Source organism: Frieseomelitta varia, unplaced genomic scaffold, assembly GCF_011392965.1.
Source record: "Frieseomelitta varia isolate USP_RPSP 00005682 unplaced genomic scaffold, Fvar_1.2 scaffold_163, whole genome shotgun sequence".
Lineage (NCBI taxonomy): Eukaryota > Metazoa > Arthropoda > Insecta > Hymenoptera > Apidae > Frieseomelitta > Frieseomelitta varia.
This window is the reverse complement of record NW_025109339.1, coordinates 1,268,841-1,287,531: the sequence shown is the minus strand read 5'-3', so window position 1 is coordinate 1,287,531 and position 18,691 is coordinate 1,268,841. Positions and strand designations below refer to the sequence as shown.

At 30.8% G+C, this 18,691-nt stretch overlaps 1 protein-coding gene across 1 annotated transcript in view; it reads right to left on the bottom strand.

Moving 5' to 3' along the window:
• Window positions 1–406: 406 nt before the first annotated feature.
• The window catches only part of LOC122537835 (sex-determining region Y protein-like), a 47,354-nt gene continuing 29,069 nt past the window's right edge, over window positions 407–18,691 (bottom strand). Inside the window, exon 4 of the mRNA XM_043671441.1 lies at window positions 407–562. Coding sequence (XP_043527376.1) covers window positions 496–562 — 67 coding nt within the window. The 3' untranslated portion in view covers window positions 407–495. The remainder of the gene's footprint in view (window positions 563–18,691) is intronic.

Below are 18,691 nucleotides of genomic sequence, written 5' to 3'. Positions count from 1 at the left end.
TCGCTCTCTCGAGTTGATTAGCATCGAGCAAACTTACCGAACAAGTGAGAAAATTAAAACTTCGTTTCAATTCGTTTCCTTTTTCGCGATCTTCTCTAAAATGGATTAAAAACGAGCAAATCTCCAACGAACATTTTTCCTCGATTTTATCGCTGCTCTAATTGAAATTCGAGACACACATTGAAGGGTGCATATGAGATGTCGTTTTTCTAAAGCTTTACATTTGTAAGTGTTTTAATCGCGTGACTAAATTATATATGAATTATTAATAACTACCAACTAATAATAATAAAGTCAAAATTAATCAAATTGCCAAAACTAAACTACCAAACAATATAAAGTCAAAGATTGTATTACAAATATTTGTATTTTGTTTTTATGGTCAAATAAGTTTAAAACGAATGAAGCATATTTCTGATCAAACAAGTTAGAAAAATTGTTGGACATGTAATTACTAGTGCAACTATTATATGAATTTTCAGATAGTAGATTGTTTTATACTTGCATGACGGCAGTGGGAGTCAGATTTAATCCAACATTATATGGTTCCTTTTCTACGTACCTGAAAAACAAATATTTCCAATTAGATTATTAATATTCCTTCGTTGAATATTTTAGTTCAAGTCGTTCGAACGTATAACGATTGGAGAGAAAAATAAAATTGTGATTAATTAATAAATACTATTATTATCTATTTAAGACTATATTTTAATAATTTATTATTTAGTTATTACTATATTCATTTTTAGAAGGAAAGATACAATTGCACTTTTTAACAAAAATACAATATTTGTAAAAAGAAAAAGTTACAGTTGTATGATAGAGTATAATAATAATAATAATAATTTGAAGTATTTTATATTATATAAACCCTGTTTAAGTAAATCAATTATTTTATTATTGATCATAAGATTATCTGTGTGCAATATTAACAACGTCAAACACATACAATACTTACAAATTAAACACTCGAAGCAATGTACAATTTTCTTCTATAATTAATTTTCGATATTCTAATTTTCAGTATTATTATATTATTATATTATTATATCACGATATTGTAATACACACAACAATAACATAATACAATATTATAATATTTATCAAGTCATAATATTCCGCAATATCAAATTACTCGTTATTAATACTAACTAATGTTAATAACATTCATTATTCGATAATTGAACATTAATTTACTGAATAGCTACGAACACTGCATACAAAGTATCTCATTACAAATACTGAACAGCAGATCAAACAAATCCTATATCTAACTTCCTCTATTACGTTTAAAAGACAGAAAAAAAAAAATAGAGAAAACATTGAATTTGCATAAACACGCGCAATTCGAACAGAAGTTTTCCTCGGCCATGAAGATTTAAATATACGTGGAAACTGTTCGTCGCTTTATTTATCTTTACCGTCTCATTCTATTTCGATTTATTTACAGATGATAGATCCGAAGGGACGAAGTTTACACTCGAACGACTCGATGGTAAAATTCTATGGAAGATAAAGATTATCTATCGTTTACGGTAACTTTTTTTTTTATAGCATTCCCTACGTATTACGTTCCGGAGATTAAAGTTCATGAACCCTGGTGACAACCTAACCGAGGAACTTTCTCGTTTGTTGTTTGAACGAGAGGACAAATAGCTCTCAGGATAGGTGGACGAAACGATATCGAAGAGTGACAGAAAGAAAGAAGAAAAGATCGAAGAAAAGATCGATCAAATCTTAATCCAAATGCAGATCACGACGAACGAGGTTGAGGAACTGTACTTCAGAGACAAAAACATGTCATCCAAGGGTGAAGCACTGAATACGTGGTTCAAAAAGAGTTAAGAAATACATATGTGCGAAGAATATAAATATACGATTACAGTATATCTTTCACAAATCATTTAAACATTTATTTATATATATATATAATGTTATAATAATATTAAATTAATAATAGTAATATTAAATATATATAAGTAATATAATATATAATATAATATATTATTATACGAATCTTTCCTTCCATATCTATCCTTTCTATTATTTCTCTCTTATATATATATAAATGTTATAATACTATTAAATTAATAATAGTAACATTAAATATATATATATATTAGTATATATATAAAATATTAAATATATATATATATATATGTAATATAATATATAATATAATACATTATTATACGAATCTTTCCTTCCATATCTATCCTTTCTATTATTTCTCTCTTGTATATATATAAATGTTATAATAACATTAAATTAATAATAGTAACATTAAATATATATATGTAATATAATATATAATATAATATATTATTATGCGAATCTTCCCTTCCATATCTATCCTTTCTATTATTTCTCTCTTATATATATATATATGTTATAATACTATTAAATTAATAATAGTAACATTAAATATATATATATATATATATATATATATATACTAATATATATATAAAATATTAAATATATATATGTAATGTAATATATAATATAATACATTATTATGCGAATCTTCCCTTCCATATCTATCCTTTCTATTATTTGTCTCTTCTTTGGATGCTTACCAGCCCCACCGTCCCCATTGTAGCATTAACTAATGAATCGCTATCAAAAATCGCGTTTACACTATCGTAGAGTTGTCACATATATATATATAGAACCCCAAAACTAGGACAGGGAGCATTAACTACCAAAACTACCAAAATGGTCAAAATTTGTTATTCATATCACAAATTTCATAGACAGTATATTTCTAGATGTTTAAATAAGTTTTCGCAAAATGTATAAACAAAAGTTTGTATTACAAAGTTCTTTTCCTCTTTTTTTTTTTTTTTTTTGTTTTACTTTAATGTCTCTAATGGAACCTTTATGCTTATGGTCGTCGGTAGTTTTAGTGTCAAAAGACGACGATACAATTTATTCCATTTATCACCCTTCCAAGTTGCGAGCTAAAAAGGTGACACTGGTGACGAGGGTAGCACTAGTGAGGCAAGACTATGGACCAATACCTGAGGTATTCATAAAATTTAATCGTCAATAATTCTAGCGTTAAAGTTCCGGACTCTTTCGCCGGAAACCCGGACACTTTTAACCATTACACTTTTATGCTTTAAATTTTAGAATCTCAACATTGCACGTCAGCATGAATGTGTGATGTGATGGCGTGATTCGAACTGCACTGATTGTGAATACGCGTCTAGACTGTTTCCAACGGTCCATTTATACTATCGAAGTAAGCAGAAACGAAAACACGTTTTATTGTTGTTTTGTTCGCTAGTACGTGTAATTCTAGTATATGTAGTGTGAAAAATTATATAAAATGTTTAAAGTACGACAAAATATATAAAACGTATATTAAAGTATAATTTAAGGTATGACAAAATATATAGAATATTCAAAGTACAATATTTGGTAGGTAAAACAAAATTTTCTACCCGGGGAATTCAATTCTTTTCATTCTCGAAATTGTGATTTTGCACAAAATCTCCGTGAGATTTAATTTCAATGAAAGAAATCGAACGACAATTGTTGAGCAACAACGCGTCGAGGTATTTTTTATTTTTCATTCTTTTTAGAATAATGCCGAATAAAAAAGCCGATTTTATCTAATAACGACGAAATGATTAATCATTTTCACGACACGGTGTCCAAGAATTGCACAGTCTGTAAAGCTAGTTGAATTAAATCAATATAATAATGGGTTATGGGACGAGAATTACAATAATAAAGAAATCAATATAATAATGGGTTATGGGACGAGAATTACAAAAATTAGCAAACGATGTGTGAAATCTATACATATATTTATCACTCTTTTTCCCAGTAAGAAGACTAATTATTTGACAGGAGAACGAAATGATTAATGATTTTCACGGCACGTTGAAACAATTTTCCAAGAATTCTACAATCTATAAAACCAGCTGAATTAATAATAGGTTATGGATAATATATACAAGAATATAAAACTACAAAAATTAACAAATGACGTATGATTTGTCTTGCAGGAAAAAAAAGATCTAATTATTTAATAGCACAGGACGAAATGATTATTGATTTTCACGATATATAAAAATAATTTCCAATTAAAGATTTTACAATCTATAAAGCTAATTGAATTAATAACGAATTACGATGCACATAACACGAATCACATAAAAATTAATGATACGTGAAATTTTTCTTCCTTTCCTTTCTCACTGATAAAAATATAATTACTCAATGAGAGAACGAAATGATTCATGAATTTCACGATACGTCGGGATAATTACCAATGAAACGATTTTACAATCTGTAAAAGCTGGCCGCTGAATTAATAAAGAAAATATCAATTAACATGTTGGCGGTATCATCGTTAACGATGATAAATGAAAAATTATTGCCTGTATAATTAAGAATTACGATTATAAGAAACGAGATAAAAGTCACAAATGACAATAGATATTATATCGTGTCTCCTGAATTTTATCTTTCTTTCGCAATCAATCGTTGCTGATATCATCATGTCAGCGTCCCAATAGCACGTCGCAAAATTTCACGGGGAAATTTATAATGTAAATATACAATCAAAATCTGCAGCGACTTCGTTTCGTCCCCTCGCCTCTCGCCGCACACATTCGCGCGTGCACGTATATATCGCAAATAAATTACAAATTATCGCGATTACACGATACACCTTCTATTCTCGAAAATAAATCAAGAATCGAGCGGCTGTTGGCTCGTCAGATCGAGCAAAACTGCATGCCCATGCATTACACACCTCCGCCGATTTATCAACGTCGGGTTGTTCCTCGCCAATAATATTTCTTTAAAAATGTCCTTATCGCGTCGCATCAATATTCATTAGTCACAGATAACTGGGGGCTGGCGACGATAAAGAGAGAGAAAAAAAAAAAAAAAGAAACACTGTCTCACTGCCGGGGAACCGATACGACTCGTAATCGAGCCAACACCGGGAACAACAGAATCGTTACACACACTTTTGACGAACTATGTAACCGTTCGCTGCACTTCATAAATCACCGGACGTTTGCTCGTTTTCAACTAAATGATTCTTACAATGTTAATTATCACTTTGCGTGATTCTGCTGTTGAATTTTATTTACAGTTGTATGTGTACAGACTCTCGGGTCTATGTATCTCTGGTCTGGTTCTGACATCATCTTGATTTACATCGGTGTTATCACCTGTATATCGAGCAAAACTGTCTCGAACGAAGTCGCATGAATGTCCCTCGTGGGGGGGGGGGGGGGGGGGTATTATGATTGACTTATTAGTTCAGTTCGCGAGTGACGGCGTAAATGTCGTATGAAGATAAACTTTGTTTCTTTAAGTGTATACAATTTTTTGACACATCAATCGACGCAACTCGACATTTTCTATAAAATTCTATAAAAAGAATTAACCCATGTCAGTTGGAGATATTTTTATAAAGTATGAAAGACAAAGAAAAAGTATATATGTGTTATATAATGTAATAAATATATACTGTATAACATTAAATAAAAATACAATATTGAATATTAAACACAAAATATCGCAAAAAAAAAAAAAAAAAAAATATCCAGTACTTGCATTATTTGCGAATTTAATAAAAAAAAATCAAGAGAAACCTAGACAAACGAAAAATACTCGTACAATTACTATATAACAAATCCATATTTAACCATTTCTCACTGTGAAAAAGTTAATTTAAATCAAATTTTCTGGATAATGTTTAAATTATTATTTATTATTATAGTTATCATTATTTTATTATAATATTTATATCATATTATTATAAAATATTTATTATCATTTATTATTATTATTAATTATTTATTTAAATAAATTTGCTAATAAATATATTTATTCTATATATATATATATATATATATAAAATATATATTTTAAATAAATATATTTTATATATATATATATATGAGATTGTCTATACGACTTTGTTCGCCACTGTATTTATAAAAACTCCCCGTGCAGCAAAAATATTCTCAGCAAGTATAGAAACAGGAGAAAATTGTCGTAAGCGCAAGTGTATTTTGATAGGTTTCCTAACTCTTTCGCTGTCTCCCTCGCTGTCTAGACGTTTTTTTAAAAGCTTTTCCAACCGACTGCCGCTTGTCCACGTAATTTCGTCATTCTTTTCTTTCGTCGGCAACCATTCAATCTAGCGCGTCTAATGCGAGGCGTAGCCACGCGTGCAGTCATTTTTCAGGGCTGTTACCCTTACTGAAAAATAAAAAAAAGAAAAAAAAAAAATACCGGGCTGCGTTAAGCACATTTTCACCCTAATCAACGCGCGCGTCTATTTGTCCAAAGTACAACCGAACTATGCTAATTACTCCATGACCGAAATATCTTGCAAGTATTTGTAAGTTTTTCTTTTTTTTTTTTTTTTCAAGCCGTACATTGTATTAGATTAAAGTAGTGTGACACGTTCGGTGTCGATAGAAGAAAAATGATAGTACATAAAAGTAGAAAAAAAAAAAAAGAAATTCAGTAGTTGAACGAAGATATAGCGTTAAAGCGTTCAATTATGTTCATGTGTGGTATTCGTTGTTAAATCGTTTAAATTTATTATTAACGTACTTCGTGAAACGAATATTTAACAATTATTATGGAATTCTCGTCTCGCGATTTTTCTCTTGAACAATACAAACATTAGGCTGAGCAATATACATTTCGACCAATGTCTTAAAAATTGTGTGAAGAATACAAAAACACAAGTAATTGAACGTTTTAACAAAAATATTTATAATAATATATAAAATAATAATAAATATAAAATATTTATATATATAAATATATATATATATATATATATATATTTGTAAAAAATATAAATTATATACATAAAAAATAACAAATATAAAATATTTATATATATAAATTATATATATAAAAAATAATAAATATAAAATATTTATATATATATATATATATATATATATATTTGTAAAAAAAGAGAACGAACAAGTTACTCATAAATTAAACGGGTCTTGTATAAAAATTATAATAACATTTAATAATATTATAGCGCGTGAACGAGCTATAATAATCTTTTGTCAGATTACATCTCGCAGTTATAACTCACCAGTACAGATTTATCAAAATATTCAAAAGTTAATGCTTCTTTAATTTAGAGATTATCGGCTAGAAGTAATTTTCGTTCGAGAGCACTTCGCTCAAAGTAAAACTGCTTCACTCGAAGCATTACCTCCCTCGTCCTTTATAACATTGCGTGTCAATCTAACGACGTCCTTGCACTGTTCTTTTCCTTTTTTTTTTTTTTTTTTTTTCTTCATCGCTGTAACACCTCTTTCAACGTCCTTGCAACGCTCATTTTACTTTAGGAATTCTTTGTTTGCCATCCTTGAATTACTTCTTTATCGATGGAATGCCTCGTTTCACGAGAGGAATAGCGTTTCTAGATCGTCCCTAGAATCCGATTACGCTAGAGAGTTAATTTACTGTTCTCTCTAAATGTGGGAATTTTTCACCAGAGATAGAACGTGTTTAAAAAAAAAAAGGCATCGTTTCCTTTTCGAAGGAAAATTCATAGCAAGTTTGGTTTCCTTTGAAGGAAAATTCATAACAAATTGGTTTTCATTCTGCCGATACGAGAAACGAGAAAACGTAGTAATTTACCTCAGTAGTTGCCGAATAGATATTGTTAATGGTCGCACATTTTCGTTCATAAATCAGCGGATACTTTGGAAAATTAAGATACGGTTAAGGCACGATTAACACCAGAAATGACAATGCCACGACTGTTCATTCAACTTCATCATTGTTCTTTAAATAATTTGACCTTTCGTGTAACGGCGCCAAGCGAACTATGACATTTTTACGACTGTGAAATTTTTGTGTCATTGCATGACTTTTATGTATATTATAAACAACATAGGGAAGAGGAGGAGAAATTTTACGTACAGCAAAACCTTCCTTAGTTGAGATCATGTATCTCGAGTATCTTAATATTTCAATATTATATTAACAGAACGTTGGTAGCAGATGAATTTCTAAGGTACTGAATTAGAGATACCATTCTGACGATACAACGTTCGAACATCAATACGTCAAGTATACTTCAAAATACTTCAAAAATGATCGACATTATCATCGTTATTACAATGCATGGTAATACGTGATAGAACACATGATAATAATTTTATTAATAACAATACTGTTGGCGAGCATCTCCTGTGAAAATCTCAACGAAACATGCACAATGCTTTGAAATTTGCAAATTTGAAATTTTGCAAAAAACAAGGCACAGATAAGAAAAGAAACATTCAAATTGTCGAGGTATTAAAGTAAGACAAAAGCTATTATTATGCGTTGGGTGCATGTGCATTACATCTGAGCGATTCGCTTTTTTAACATTTAAGTTTGGAATGTTTGCCGCGAAAATTGATCAAGTTGAAAGTTGCGAACAACGCGCGAGTATTAAAAATTCGTTTCCACAAGGGTTGATATCGGCTACTGAGCAAAAATTTCGATCAAACAGAGTTCTACTGTACCTACAAATTACCAATTTCTGCAAGAAAAAGAAAAGAAAAAAAGAAAAAAAGACAGGAACAAAGCAGAGACGTCAAGAAGAATACAATAAACCAGACTTGGCCTATAAGCATTATCGTTGAAACACGCTCGCCGACGTTGTTCATCGAACAACGTGAAATCGATCAGCATCCGAAGGGGGAAACACGTTCAATGTTATGCCTTCGTAACTCTAGCGAAAAACGTCACAGCCTTTTATCCTTCGTCTGGCATCCTTTCGTACGAGGGATCCCCCTGAACGGACGAGACGGGAGAAAAAAATGTGGAAAACCTCACGGACGATCGATCGCGCGACACTCGACACTCGCGTTTGTTTTGTTTTCGCGTTGCAATGAGCGTTCTCCTCGTGACGACAGCGCCTATCGGGGAGAAACTTTTGCGCGGCAACAGCGAGGAAAACAAGTCGACAGTCTCTTAGGTTAGAAGAGAGAAAAAGCGCGGCCCGGATTGAAACGGATACGAAAGTGACGGACGATACGATGAACATCAGAAATTGATATTCTTTGTGTCAGTGTTTCTTTGATTTTTGAATCGTGGATTCTCCTTTAACTTTTTTCGCTATCACGAGTTATTTATTTATTAGAGCGGAGCTAGCTGTAACTGTAATTACATTGAAATTCCCTCGTCGTGCACGAGCCCCCCACTCTCTCAGTCTATTGATTTCCCTACTAAGCAAGCGGAGAGTGGTCAATGCAGTGGAGGGGGTAGCGCTAGCGACCAGGAAAGTAGGGGCAAGGTCCGCCAGTTAGCCACCTCTGTATTACAGGGTAACGATATATTGAATCGATATATGTAAAAGTACATGTTCGGACGGTTTAATCAGTATATTAAAATATTGGACAAATTATTTTACGTATGGTAAAGAGGATAACATATTACGATATATTAAATAAATTTATCGCAAGTGTAAGTGGTATATATAATCACCAAAATTTGTTATCAAAAGAGATCCAAGAGGATAACATTATACGATATATTGAATAAACATATCGAAAGACGAATGCATTTTTAAATTGTCACATAGCCACTGTTCGGTATTAAAGGCCTCTAGATTCTTTCACCATTTGAAACACGCAAATAAATAATTTTAAAATAATTGAAACAAGTTTCTATTATTGAGGACCTTCGAATTTCAAAAAGCGATGGAGCGAATAATACATTACGTTACATAGCTATTATTAATTGAACATTATTTCCATTATAAAATAATATAAACGTATAAATTTTATTGTCTACGATAAATATTAAATATTGACAGTAAAAATAAGAAGTATGCTAAGACATTTGGATCAGAATCATGTATAATAGTATATTAATCACTATATATCATAAAAAAGAAAAGAAAACGAGTCCTTATCATAATTTTTATGAAGATCATTTTGTTCAAATACAGACATTTCGACATTTTTGTAAGATAATAATATAACATTATAAGCCCGAATATCTTACTTCACGATACCATTAAATTCCTGATGGTTCCGAAGCTTCATCGTTAGATCCAATACCATTAGAGGTATATCGCACATAAATTTCCATTATACAATTCACACATAAATCTGCATAGCTATTATTATGGAAGGTAGTGCGACGTTAAATCTTTACAAAAGGAGAGAGAAAGAGAGGAGAAGGAAAAAATAAATGCGGCGATGAGAACAACAGTGACACAGCTCAATAATTACATCGATATGCATTTAGAAGCCATTAGCAACGAAACAACAAGAAAAAGCCGATTTCAAAAAAGAAATCAGAAAATTCATCGAACGTTTTTACCAATTGCCCCGACATATTTATCATATTCTGTACATTTTCGTTGTCTTTTTCTTCTTTTTTTCTTTTTTTCTTCTTTTTTATTATCTACGCGAATTTCAGCGAAACGTGACGTTACAAACAGCTCGCCAGCTGTACTTACACGTACAATTACAAATACTGTAATTATACTTCGGAAACTTTTGACGTCGTGCGTGCACGTTGATTATAATATTGTCGCGTACGTAGTTGTTGGACTAACGTTTCATCAACAACGCGATTAAACTAATTTCATATTGCGACGAGTTGGACCTTTGTCGGACCGGAAAAGCTTTCGAAAGCTAGAGCAAAATTACCAAAATCACCAAAATGGATACTACTCGACTGGTACACTCGACAAAAATTTTCGAGTAATTTACATTTGGCTGATAAACAGTAATAAAACGAAATTGAATTTTCGAATGGTAGACAATCGTAGAGGAGGGGAAAAAGAAATATCGAAAATTAGTATGAACTTGCTAGAAAATATTTTACGTGTACCAGCAAGTATCTGAAAGAGTATTTTCTACAAAAAATATTGTTAGTTCGAGACGAACTACTATAGAGAATGTAAACTTATTGATATTTCTTAGACATCTAATATAAAATAATAAATAACTTCGTTGTCTCATTTGCTCGTTGCTAAAATAAAAAAACTGTAGACATTATGCAGAGTGATGTGAGAAATAATGGAACAACTAAAAACACCGGGCACAAAGAGCGCAGGTCCGCGTTCAGGTATTTCGGACAGGAACCGGACAAGCTTTAGAGAAAGAGAGAAAGAAAGAGAGAGAAAGAAAGGAGGGATCGTCGAATACGGAAACACCGGCGCGAATAAACGTTGCGGTAGGACAAGAGGTTGCGGTAGGACCTTGAACCTGTTGCGCAAGGAGAAGTGTTCGTTCAGGTCTCGAGTTCGTTCAGGAGAGCATCGTCTTCGCGGAAATTCGCAATCGACGAGGAAATTACAACCTCCCGATCGTGTTCGATCAACTCTGTTCATGCAACAACTTCGACGTGCTTTTATTTCGTTTTGAGAAACGTGCGCTTAATTATTATCAAGCTGCGCGCGAGTATACTCGAGCAAGTTGTATTTAATTGCTATAAAAAGAAAATGAAATGACAAAATTTTTAAATTAACGATGAAAATTTTTCGACGATTTTATACAAAAATCTGCTTTGCACGTCTGTTACGTGGCTCAAAAATCAATCTCACATATAGAATACTATAGACAGGTGTCGATAAAAGTAGAGGCCTCGAGCTTTAAAGCGAGGCCAGATTCATTTTATTACACGATTTTTTTTTTAACAAAAGTACCCAATCGACAGTTTCAATATTTAGGTATCATCCAATATCAATGTGAGTCGCTCTACGTACTTTTTTAATATTTGTTTTAAAATTGAAGCTCAAATAAATATTGTGTCAAGGAACTGTGTCAAGTTGTTCCAAAAAATTTCTCTCACGATCTCTCTGCAACGCTGCGGAATTTCGTTGGAATTCTATCGACCTTATCCTCCACGATATCTCGAAAAAATATTCCGTCCAATTAAAAAGATGAATTTTGAGCATTTTATGAATCTTAATTAATCCGCTAATTAAAAATGAACAACATCTCTGAAATACTGTCATCTATCATTTCTATTTCTTTCAAGGAATCATCCAACACTTACTACACTCAAAAATATAATGTTTATTGCAAAACAGATTTAAGATAAAACTATATCGTGGCAAGTTAACAGATTAACTCAGCTTCGGGCTATCGGATGTAATAATTCATTTCACTTAGCAACTTTTATTTTGCAATGTAGTAAAATATATTAAAAATTCGCTTGCATAACCTATCAAGCGCTAATATCAAGCGACTATTGAAAAAGCATGTTTACCTCGTGTACAGAATAAAACAGATGATTCAAAATTCATAACCTACGACTCTTTGTATCTTTCAGTGACGACAGGAAAGAAAATATTTCAATTTGGATTTAATATTTCTCAATATTACTTTGAAAGAGAGACAACCTCTGCATTAAAAAGATTAAATTTGTTTGAAAATAATAATTATCTGAACATGATATTAATTTCCAGTTTATGAAAAACCATGGACGATCTCTGTATCGAATGAATTAAATTTTTCCAACAATAATAATCTGTTTCTCTGAAACGTACATGATAAAAGAAGCATGATTAAAAAAAAAGGGAATATTTCGATTTGAAAATATTTCTCTGGATTTAATATTAATTTAAAATTAAATTTCTTTGAAAATAACAACCCATTTAAAATCGAACGTTAAATTAAAATTAAATTCCTTGAAAAGTAATAATTCATTTCTCTGTATCTGATGTTAATTTACCATTAATGGAAAACCATGGACAGAGTTAAATTTCTTCAGAAATAATAATCTTTTTTTTTTCTGAATCACGTAACATAACAAAAAATGGAATATTAATTCAATATTAATTTTCCATTGATGCATGAGTATATATAGACAAGCATTTTAAATTCGTTCAAAATTAATAATTTTCCGAAATGAATCGCCGAACACAATATTTTCTAGACTCAGCCCCTGTATCGAAACGATTTTCGTTTCAATTTCCATCGAAGCACGAAAAAAGAACCTTACAACCTCGTTATACTCCAACAACCACGCAGAAGCAACTGTCGATACTCGTAATTAAACCGTTCACAGTTTTCTCGTTCGACGTAAACTTCGACGAATCGATATTAAAAAAAAAAAAAAAAAAAAAAAAAAAAAAAAAAAAAAAAAAAAAAAAAAATAGAAGATGAAACAAAAAAATACACGCACGCAACTTGAAACGGAGAACGGTTTTGCAAACGGTGGCCGAATAAAAAGAGAAAAGACAGGGTAAAAGGATGCTTTATCGAAAACCGGTTTCTCAGTGCCTCTTAATGTCACGACAATTTTTCAGAGCGACGTGTCGAACGATTAATGTAAATTTCGTGTGACGCAACGGTGTAACGATACTCGACAACTGATTGTATTTAATCGCGATTTAAATTGGAGATGGTAGCGAGATTTTATTAATTACACCGAAATAAACCGTGTGTCTTTTTTCACGATGAAAGAGTGATTTCTATATTCGAGGAAAGAAGGTGGAAGAAGTTCAGTGGATCAGAGAAATATTGGCACGTGTAGTTTGTTTCTTGCCTGTAGGCGATATTTTTGTAAAAATAAATGGTATGCTAGCAGAATAGTTTTATAAATTGGTATATTAGCAAAATCTGTTTCCCTAAATGAAGCACTGCACTTGATGTGTCGTTCGTTTTCACAAAAAATGTTGCGAGGAGAGTAGGAGCGTCGACAAAATAAAAGTGATTCTTCTTTTTTCTTTTTTCTCACTCGGAAAGAGTGATTCTTGCATTCGAAGAAAGTGGATTTGCTGGGAGCACGTGGTACACAGTAGCAATTAAATCGAACGATCAGTTGTAGAATAAACTTAATTAAAAAATGTGCAACAAGTAAGGAAAAGTTTCACATTGAACAGTTTCCATGAACAATATATATTGAATCCACGAACGTATTAAATTTCGGAGGAAATTGTTGCTCGTGTTACCTTGACAGGTTGCGATAACCATAAATAAACATCGTTATCTCTGTCTTTTCATTTTTAATAAAAAGATTCATCTTTTCGTTATATTCACTATTTCATTTAATATAACATTCATTCGTCGACGATAAATAATGAACAACTCGAATAATGTACGCTAGAAGACAAAATTAATAGTTTGGAACATTGTTGACTGATCATATTTTATATCATGTGATATATACATATTTCTGGCTGTTTTTATAATATATAATAACCTTATGTGAAACATACTCTGTTGTGAATACAGGTTGAATAAATTTGAACAAATTCGCCAATTTATTTGCAGATAATTTAGAAGAAAAATATTATTCCAGTAAGAATAAACAATATATGTAACAGCAGAAGTATACATAATTTCATAAATCTTAATAATTGCATAAATTGTAAAAGGAAGTTACGTAGAAAACTAATTAACGAGTTCACAACATCATTGTTCCGTTATTTTATCGCTGACCATTTTCATGCGTGATACATTTTTTCCATCGTATAAAAGTGGAATTTCTTTGTTACTTAATGAATTAGATTTATTTGCACATAATTTAAAAGGAAAACACTATTCAACAAACAAACAGCTATTACAGCAATTGGTATAGATTTTATACATTATATAGTATATTACATATATTATATATTTAACATGATATGTTGTTATATTATATTACGTAATATTATATATAATGTTATTATATTATCTAATATCATAGATAACAGATAAAATTATATATATTATGATATGTAATATACGATTATATATTATATATATTATAACATATAATCTCAACAATTGTAGCCAATAAGCAATATATAATCACACAAAGAAGAGGAGGAAAGAAAAAGAAATCGAACAAAGTTTCTTCTTCTGTAGCATGTCCTTTAAAATGAGATCAAAGATACACTTTATAACGCTGTTTCCCGAGTTTCTTGCTGCGACACTGCAAACTAGAAGTCTTCACAGAGACGACGACGCTAACGGAAGAACCGGAACGAATGAGACTCCAAAAAAAAAAAAAGAAAAAAAAAAACTTTCGACAAGTAGATATTACTAGCATAGAAGATATTATTATATCTATTATATCTATAGATAGATATTATTAGCATAGAAGAAGAGATAGACAGATATTATTAGCATGGAAGAACGCAACATTGGACGTTGCATGGAAACAAACAAAATCGCGCGTTGCATTCCATGCACGTGTGATAAGTGCGTATTGTCGCGCTACGACAAATGTATGTTATTTTGTACTTTATGCCGATATGCAAATCTATTTTTCCAAGCTCTGTTTATACAGGTTTTTTTTTTCTTTTTTTTTTTTTGCGTCGTTGCAAAACGATGCAGCCGAGATCGAGAGGCAACCAAGACCGTCATGTCGTAGGTAGAAGACAACAAGATTGTAAAAAATAATGGTGCCATTGATGATTTTTTTTCTTTTGTTTTTTTTTTTTTTTTGGAGGGAAGAAGAAAAGAAAGATGTACAATTCTATTCTAATTTGTGAATTTTAAAATCAATCTAAAGAAATTTGTACAATCATTTCGAATCCTCAGTAACGAAGCTGTGTATGTATGTGCGTTTTAGAAAAATCCATGTGAACAAACATAATTTTTATGTTGAAAAAGGTACTCCCCCCCCAAGTTTTAATAGGAGGAAGATTGAAAAGGAACTTCGTGATCGAATTTTATACGTTTAAAAAAAATATTTATATTGAAAGTATTATTTTTATGGTTCCGTAAATAAAACATTCGAATCGTCGATTTACGTAAAAATGTAGTCGCATTGAATCATGGATTTATTTTATTTAAATTAACTTATGCGTGAATATACACTGGAATTGCAATTTTATTTTTATCTATATCTACTGCTTTTTTAGGACGCGCGTTTTACCATGAGAACAAACATCCTACGTCGCTAAAGACCTTTTAGTCGATGCGACGCTAAATCCCCATATAAAAAAAAAAAAAAACAAACATCCTCTTGAAGAGCAATAGTAATTTTTTTAGCAATGGTTAATTTTAATAAAAATAGTAATTTATCAGCAATAATTAATTGTTTATGAGTATTATCTTATATTGGACAAATAATTGTTGAATGCATTTGAAGAGGATTCTCAAATAATTCTCAATAATAATAATAATGATAAAGTAGAATAAACTATTAATATTTAAATTAATAATAATATAAATTTATATAAATAAATGATTAATATCAACAAATCATAAAAATATTGGCATTTTATATATAATATTTGCTTTATGATCAGGAATTATTGGATCATCATTTAGAATATTAATTCGAATAGAACTTAATAGACCAGGGATATAAATTAATAATGATTATTTTCAAATGATAATTCCAAATAATAATGCAAAGTAAGAAACAACTTTTTCTTGGTATGAGATATTCAATAAAAATTAAATATTTATATTTATATTCATATCTGAATTATTTGAATCATTTGATACTTAAATTATTTTCCTGGTTAGGTCATATAATTAATAGGAAACACCTCCGTTTCAAATAAAATTACGAACAATAGAATCACTTCTTTTTCAACTATTTGTCAGATCATCGTTACTAAAGCAAACAACAAATAAAATAAAAATAACATTACACACTGAATAATCATTCGAACGAATGTTTATTTTACGACAGTATCCATCCTTGGTTTAAAGAAGAAACAGAGTTTGTCATTAAAAATATATCTCAAGTTCCTCGAACTTTACAAAACTGCGATATCTAGGAAGAATATATAATGAAGAAAAAGGTGTTAAGCGAATTCTCGGGGTTTCTCTTGGCAAACACATTTGCGCTGAAAAACGCAACTCAATAATATAAATTGACAGAGAACATCATCTCTCGATAGGTTCGATGCAAGAGGAGAGAGGAAGGAAGACAAAGAGAGAGAGATAGACAATAACTCGAGTTCTCGCAGAATACATATTTAAAATTGAAAAAAAAAAAAAAATCACACGAGGGAAAATATCCTTTTTCTTCCTCGAGCGAAGTTCGCGCAAACAAAGAACAAAATTCATACGTTATCTGTAATAGAATATTCCAGCGTTATTTAATATTTTTGCGCTTATCTCATTTCAACGTTATACATATTATTTTAATTTCTTCTTCCACCGTCATACGTTCACGAATAGTATAAAAAAACGATGTAAAAAAATATCCCAGCCTGCGTTATTATTTTTGGTCTTTATTTCTACGCACCAAGATTGTCGATAACTGTATCGAAATCAATCCAAGATTGACTATTACTCTATACTCTAATTTTTACATTTGTTAAAAAAAATGTAATATTGTAATATAATTTTGCACGTATAAAATAGACACGTTCGCAATGGGAAATAAACTAAAACAAAAAAAAAAAAAAAAAAAAAAAAAAAAAAAAAAAAAAAAGAAATTTCTAGTGGAGATCGAAAAAGTATTGGCTCACCTAGTTTCTTTGTGAAAACAAATGACACATTACCAAAATCTGTCTCCGTAAATAGTTTGCACTACTGTGCAAAAGTAACGTGCACAATACAAATTTCCAATAATGATTTTATACAATAAAACAACGAAAAGAATCATACAGCAGATTTTAAGAGATCGTTTAGAGGTTTTCATGGTCAAGAAAAAAATTATCATTGTTTCTTTTTTTCCCGTCACAGGATGTAAAGAAGAATCTCTGGAAGAAATGAACTCAAGACTGGCGAAAGTGAAAATCTTTGAAATGGGATCAAGTGGATTGTAACACGTGACATTTTTCTTACGAAATCCACAACAGTTCAAATTATCGACAATTTTTCATCGTTACTGGTTACAATGTGTTTTAGTTAAATTTTCACAACATCAACCGTATTAGGAATTACACGACCACACGAAGTAATCAAAAAATTTGTAAAAAAGAAAAAAACCAACTAAATATAAACTTGTGAGAAGAAACATCGAATAAGTCGATTTCAAACACCGGATATGCTTCGTTTTCTCTTGATATCAATTTTTTTTCTAATTGACTCCTTAACTAATTCTTTAAAACTATTTTAATGTCTTCTGTCGCGCGTATCGAACGCGAACAATAATGCGATCATTCGATCGTTCGTTGCAACAAGAAATTATCGTCGAGTCGAGTCGAAAAGAAAAAAAAAAAAAGAAGAGAAAAAGGAAAAAAGAAAGAGAACGTATCGACGTCCAGATTAAAAGGTGTCGATCGATAATGCGATAACGAGCGTTGCCAACGAATTGTTCGCGATTGTTGCAACGGTGTTTACTACCATAATCTCTCGAAATGGCTCAGACAATTGATAACATCGTGCGAGATATATAATCGATAAAGAACAGTGTGTCAGACAGAGGACGAGTCCGACGATATATTATTTTTATTATTAATCCAGATTTTTTTTTTTATTATTAATTCAGATCTATCAGGACGTTGTTTTATGGCCGCGGGCCTTATTAAACTGTAAACAGTACACTGTTGTTCAGAATTAATCGGCACAATTAACTTTGGTCTCAGAAATGATGCGTTATCGATGATCGCGTTGTGAGTCGAGGTTCTTGATAACATAACCAATAAATAACGGTTGTTTTTTAATTATTTTAAACGTCTTTCATGAATGTTCGATGTTTCAATAACGATTACGATTGCTGATCGGATCGCTATCGACGAGTTCGCAATGAAATTTAACATGGCGAGAGAATAAATTAACAAGCGTTTTAGATATGTGTTTATCCTAACAATAATTAAAAA